The 6956-nt window shown below is 28.0% G+C and overlaps 1 protein-coding gene across 4 annotated transcripts in view; it reads right to left on the minus strand.

Annotated features, from left to right (window-relative positions):
• Positions 1-6956, minus strand: part of LOC106684294 (OTU domain-containing protein 7B) — a 25367-nt gene extending 18411 nt beyond the window's left edge. Inside the window, exons 1-6 of one of the 4 annotated variants that reach the window (XR_010843378.1) lie at positions 6700-6955; positions 6383-6607; positions 6114-6272; positions 4028-4189; positions 2066-2294; positions 655-775 (exon numbers count right to left, since the gene is read on the minus strand). Coding sequence is in view for 3 of the 4 variants with exons in the window: in XM_014426285.2 (XP_014281771.1) it covers positions 655-775; positions 2066-2294; positions 4028-4189; positions 6114-6272; positions 6383-6572 (861 nt within the window). In the remaining variant the exon portion in view is untranslated. Of the gene's footprint in view, positions 1-654; positions 776-2065; positions 2295-4027; positions 4190-6113; positions 6273-6382; positions 6608-6699 lie in introns of all 4 variants that reach the window. The other 3 variants (XM_014426285.2, XM_014426284.3, XM_024359000.2) reach the window with 3 other exon arrangements.

Genomic DNA, 6956 nt, shown 5'->3' on the forward strand with positions numbered 1-6956 from the left:
GTGGATGGTAAGAATTAAAGGCGGTTAAGATGTCAGAGATTTTATCAGGATTAAAACAAGGAGGAGATCATCTACATATTTTTTAGTAAGAATAATGTCAGCTGGAAAAAGGGGGATAACGGAATCGAGTAAATCATTAAGAACAATGTTGGAAAGATCAGGAGCTAGAGGATTTCCCATGGCCAGCCCTGAAATTTGTTTAAAGAACTGACCCTGGAAGGTAAGGTAACCAGAAGATGTAGTGAAAATGAAGATATAGATATATTCATTCAGAAGTAGTTGTTTAATATTCGCTGAAATGCACCTTATACTGAAACACAGTGTATAAACATTTCACACCCCTTCTTCCTCCTTAAACTACACCATGACAACAAGTCGATCGCAAAACACTTTTAAGATAAAAAGAAGATCTTATATACAGAAAAGTTAGCGACCCCTGATATACACATTAAAGTTAAATTTGTTAGACCAAATAAAAATAATTTAAAAAAAAAAATCTTTAGTTTAAAAAGTTTTTAACAGTTATCACCAACTCAGTTATTTTATTCTGTTTTACTGAATTCAATGTTTACTTATAACTTTATTTATTTTATTTTTATTGCCGCTCAAACAGAGTTCTACTGTAATGACTCGATAAAATAAATAAAAACTCACTTTTAATACTGTATCAGCAATGACAATTATAGGCCTCTTTAGAACGTGGGCAAGGGCAAGAACGTGGATTTCTTCTAAACTTTCATAAATATTTCCAGCTAAGCAGTCTGAGCCAGGTTCGCTGTAACAATTAATTTAAACAAAATCATATAAGCAAAAAAAAAAAGTTCCATGATAATCAAAATCTATATAAATATATGCCTTCATAAAAGTGGCCAAGATTGTTATAAACCACAACACTAGTAGTATTAATTATTAAATATCGATCAAAATTATTGAGGAAAAAATCTTTAGAAAATTTTGACCAAGTAAAAAAATAATAATAAAAATAAAAAAAAAAAATATAGAAAAAACATCTTAATTAATGTAATTTTAACAGTGTTATGTTTTTTAAAAATAAATCTTATGTATTATATTTTGAAGATATATAAAACTTGAAGAAAAAATGACGTAGTATAAAAGAACAGCTAGGAAGAGGAAAAAAAAAAATTAAATACTTATAACTAATACTTCCAGGAATAGTATTTATGAAAGAAAATAAATTTATTTAATATTGTGACTGGGGTGCTGAAGGTTAAAGTTTGACAATACCTTTTAGAATTATTTTTTATTACTAGATACCTTCATAGAAATTATTTTCTTGTTTTGTTTTCTTGTTAATTGATATTTTCCGTTAGGACACTTAACCTTGAAACGCCTATTGAATGGAACTGTAATAAATAAAATAAATTATTACTATTATATTGTTTTATTTTAAATAGTTTGGGTTTAAAGTGGTACTATGGATTTTTTCCTCAATCGTTTTTATTGATATTTAATAATTAAAAATAAATCCCACTAAAAAAAATAAATAAATAAACAACCAAAATAAAATTGTTCATAATAACCAAAAGAAATTTTTGTATTTATCATTTTATTAATAGCAAGTGATATTTTTCAAATCTAAACCGCACTGCAACTCACTATATCTTCATTTTAGTGTAGGCCTGTATTAGGATCTAACTAATCTAATACATATTCGTATAGCATAAGACTGATTAAATAATTCTGCATTGATTTCCCTTTACAGTTACAAATTTACAATTAACAAATTATTATGCCTCGATAATACACTTGTGCTACTGAAGTTATAAGAATTAAGTTTTTATAATTTTTTTTTCTCTGTTCTTAACATATGAGAAAGACTTTGAATAAAGCCAATCTGTGATATTTTTATGCTTCCTCCTTATTGAAGCTTTGATTCATGCAGCAAGAGAAAAAATGTTAATGTCCTCTGAATAAAAAAAAATTCACTTACATTTTAGACACCAATAAGCAATACTAAAAACAATTAAGTAATTTTCCTATACAAAGATAAATTTCGATAGCATATTAAGATGAAGCTAGGGATAGATACAATATAGGTAAATACCTCTGGACACTTAGTCTACGTAAACGAGGTTCAGTGGAAGCCATATTAACTATAGCGTTCCATTCCTGCCTCCATTCTACTTCCGAATACACTAATCCAGCTTGAGCATTCAACTGGTCTTGCTGCCATCTCCATCTTCTCCATATGGCTTCTCTTCTAGGAGATAGGGTAAGGTAGCCATGCAATGTCTTTCGTAACGTCAGAAGCCGGTCGTGAAATCCCCACATACCTGAAACAATTAACAGATTGCCAATTAAAATAATTAATATTTTTTATCTTGCTAAATCGTACAAATTAATATTATCAATCTATATGAGACTAGTACATAACTATGAAGCAGATGGTGGTTCTTTTAACGGAAATAAAAAGTTAAGATAATATAAATAACCAAACTAATGGACATTAATAAGTTAACAATAATTGATTTTAAAAAAATTTCTATTTCACATTTACATGATGTGTGTAGTGATTGGTTACAACGATGACCGTCTATAATGACCGAATTAACCTGGTTCCTTGGATGTGATTATAAACGATATCCAGAATAATTAAAAATTGAAGCAATACATTCATATTATAATAAATTTTGTTAAAAAATATTGTACAACAATATAAATTTCAGGATTAAGATAAGAAAAAGTTTAACAATCGAGACGAATTCCTTAAAAGAATTAATTAAAAAATTAAGTAATTAAGGAAATTACATAAATATGTAGAAATGGCTATCATCAATTCATATAGTGATTGTTATCTTTCATATAGTATAATAAACAATATGTTTAAAAAATTGTGAATAATGTAAATTTAAAAGTGAACTTCTAAAATAATAATTTGTAGATGGAATAGATAATGAAACAGGATGTCCGAAATGTTGTCCAAAAGATAAGATAAAATAAAGAAGATAAGAAGTAAGGTATTTTTTTTCCTTAAAATGAAAACAAATAAGTACTAAATATGTTATACTTTTAGCCACAAATTAAATAATTAAGATTATTGTTTTGTATTCCAACTAATGCCCTGTAGGAGGGAAATGTTCCTATACTAGTCAGGGTATGAACATAAACATTTATTATTCAAGTTAACCACAAGATATAAATTGTGGTATACCCTCCACAAGATGGATTTCAAATAACATTGCCCAAACTAACTCAGCATTTTTACCTCTACTAATATAACAATAAACGGAAAGTGAGGAAAAAAAAAATATATCAAACATGTTTTATTTTTATAGTTATTTTTGACAGTACCTGGACCATCTTCCTTTTATTAATTACACAACAAATTATTAGTCAACCAACGAAAAAACTTCTAATAATAAACCATTTAATGAATTTTTTATTTTGTAATATGATAAAGGCAATGCACAGCGATGGCAATGTTTGCCTATGCATACTGACTGAGCTTTCCTCTAGGAAACATTCCCAAAATGATTATATCTATACTAGAATATATTAGCTTATACCATAACAATATTAAGAAAAAATTTGAAAAAAAAAAATTCTATAAATGTGACATTAATTTATGTAATAAATAAAGTTTGTTATTTATATATTAGTATATATCTGTTTTCTTGAGGTAATCAAATATTTCTGAAAAGTGAGGGCTATTATTGTTTAGTAAAGTCGTCAAATGGTATGGCGATCCGGTGTCTATCAAACGCCTGCGATCTGTCAGTATATGTTTAACAGTTAGTGGTACGTTACATTGTCTACATGTTAGTCTAGATGTTCCTAACAGTAAGTATTCTTTGGTTGATGTCTTTCATGGAAGTACTGTACTCTTAATTTGTTTTCTATTGTGTTGGTCCAATTTATCTGACATTAAAGGAATCAGCTTTTGACGCTTGGTCAGTTGAATTTTTATTTTTCCAATTACTTTTGTTCTTTCATTTAAAAAAAAAAAAAAATCCACAGCATATTAATTAATAAAATAAAATGAAAAAATTTTTGAACATTTAATTACCAAGTGAAGCAGCATGGAGAAGGCAGTTGCCGTCACCCGAAGTAGAAAGAGGCCACAACCTCTGACAGTAGCTGGTCCACCAATTCAGCCTGTTGGCTTGCTCTAAGGATATTTGTGTTGAAACGGCTATAAGGTCCTTCACAAGGAAATTTTTAAAATTTTCTAAAAAATAAAAAATACGTAAAATGGCAATGTGTAGTTCGTAAAACTTAAAGTAAATAATGTAACAGATAGAACACAGAGTTAAAATAACCAAGTCTCACAAAAGTGTTTGAGTGTATGAGGAAAGCTTGGATCAGAAACAAAAAGTTGCACAAAATTGAGATAATGTATTAGTTAGATACATTCCTACGATGTGAGCAACTTTTTCACTAAAAACATCTAACTATAGGTGCCACTATATATCATAAATTTTTGAACATATTTTTCAAAATAAATAAACAATTCTGAATAAACTTTTCACATCAATATACTATCACGTGGTTTTTAATACTTGCTAGGTTTTATTATCCACAAATAATCTGGCAGAGCTTAAATGCTGAATTCTCAAAATGTTTCCAATTAAACACCTTTAATTTTGTTTATTGAAAATAATAAACCATCTCTCATTGTTCACAGTAATAAACAATGCATACATTGGAGGAAGATAGTCCGGGTGGAGGTCAATGAAGGTTTCAAAATAGTAACAAAAAACTTACCCATACCCGTGTAGTTAGTAACAGAACAGCACTCTTATCAGCCCTGCAAAGTGGGGTGAAATATTGGTTAACAATAAATAGTATTTGTTACTATTTTGAAACCTTTATTGACTGCCACCCGGACTATCATTCTCCAATCTACTTCATACAGTCAACTATCTTCTTCCAATAATACATATAAATGTGAACTAAAGGAGAAAATAAAGGTATCCTGACATATTCTTCATATCCCACCAGATTTTATCGTACTTCTAACAATTAGACATGGTTAATTAATACTAATATACTAAATTAAAGGTACTTAAGAGGAAGTCATTTTGACAAATCAGAATTAAAGTTCAGTCATGCTCTTTCAATGACAATAAAACCAAGCAGATAATAGGAATCTAATAAACGTACATTATCAAAATCTTTAAGAACCATTTTTAAGAATATTTTAAAAAAGTATAAAATCGATAACAGAAAGTGGCACTTCCAGTACGCTAATTTTAGTAAAAAAGTTTCTTTAACATTCTAGGCTAATATCTACAATAAATAAATAAATTCATTTTTGTATAACTTTTAGTTTTTAAGAAAAATTGTTTGTACCAAAGGAACCTTACGTTGTCATATTTCTTTTGAAAACATAAATTCCTAATTATTCATGATTGGAATATTTTATCTTAATATGGATTAAATATATAAGTTTTAAATGTGTTTATCCATCCAAAATAAATAAGCAACAAGCAGTATTTTTTTTTTAATGTCTTTCAAAAAATAACAAAACTGGTCTAATTTTTAAAAACATATAAATTTTCCAGGAAAACTAAGGTTTGAAAGGTATATAACAAATAACTGATGAATAAATTAATTATATTATTTAATTGCTTTATTATACAATTTATTGCACCATAATTAATTTTTTTTTAAATATTTTTTTATCAAATAAACAGCAACTATCATATCAAAATAAAGCAGATAAAATAAACACTATATTTAAAATAGATACTGTCAAAACAAATGAGATAAATGATAAGAAATAAATGAGATAACCATTAAAACTTTCCTCATTATGATGTAACTGTAAATAAATGAAAAATCAACAAAGTATTGTTAATAACCAGATCAAAACAAATGGATTGTGGTATCAGGCAAAATTCAAGGTTATCAACTAACATTAGAATTCATTAAATTATAAATGGATGCCTTAGCATAAAACATAAAATCTTGCCGTTGCAAACACAGTACTTGGTACTTAGTATCAAAAAAGATATCATAGATAAAATATTGAAAAACAAAATATTAATGTTTTTAATAAACTTTGTTGTTAATCTCTATAGCTGACAGGAATAACCACATACAAAAAATTAAAATTAATTAAATTATGATATATGATTTTTTAAACTTACCTGGAAATGAATTAAGATCAGGCAAAGCAAACATGTGAGGAGGTGTTTCTATACAATAATCCTGATCATAATTATCTACAATCACTATTTCAGAACGGGCTTGAGAAACCAAATTCACATTATCAGTAGCTCTAGATATGCCACGATTCAACTTTTTACCTATTAACCATAAATATAACTGTTATCACAACCTTTGAAATGTTTTTATTTAAGAAAAATTAAAGTTAACAGAGGTAAAGATGAAACACTTATTAATGAGATGAATTTACTTTCAAAATCAGTGTGCTTCTTTTTCACTCCTGGAGAAGGAAAACTTTCGGTGGAGGAGCCACTAATCCTCTGTGGAGAACTAGTCATTGAATTGGCAACAGTAGGAGAAGAAGAAGGCATATTTAATAAGTTTTGAGCAGGCAAAATGTTTCCATTGGCTTCATCTTCAACCATATTCATCACCATCATAAATCACAGTCACTTGGTTGATAAGTTCCAACTATCTTCAACAACAAACATAAAATACAAAATTTAAAATAAAGAGCGGAAAACAAAATTATTTTATTCCTAATTTCTGTAACATTTCAAACGATACCTAAATACTTCATGAGTACCTCCCAAAAGTTAACAACGCAGTTATCCATAGAAGGTCATTTACTATTGGTGACAAATGTCTTGTGCGGTGAATTAATGTTAATGCCTCCTAATTAGGCCTTGCCACAAAGTTTATTAATCATAGGCGGACTAAGATTAACATAAAATGCGTAGGAAAATAAAATCTAAAAACAAAACATAAGACTCAGCTGATTGTAACGTTTGAAATGAAAATAAAACCACCTGCTATCCACGGCC

This window comes from Halyomorpha halys, unplaced genomic scaffold (genome assembly GCF_000696795.3).
Source record: "Halyomorpha halys isolate HHAL.00 unplaced genomic scaffold, Hhal_1.1 Scaffold567.1, whole genome shotgun sequence".
Classification (NCBI taxonomy): Eukaryota; Metazoa; Arthropoda; class Insecta; order Hemiptera; family Pentatomidae; genus Halyomorpha; species Halyomorpha halys.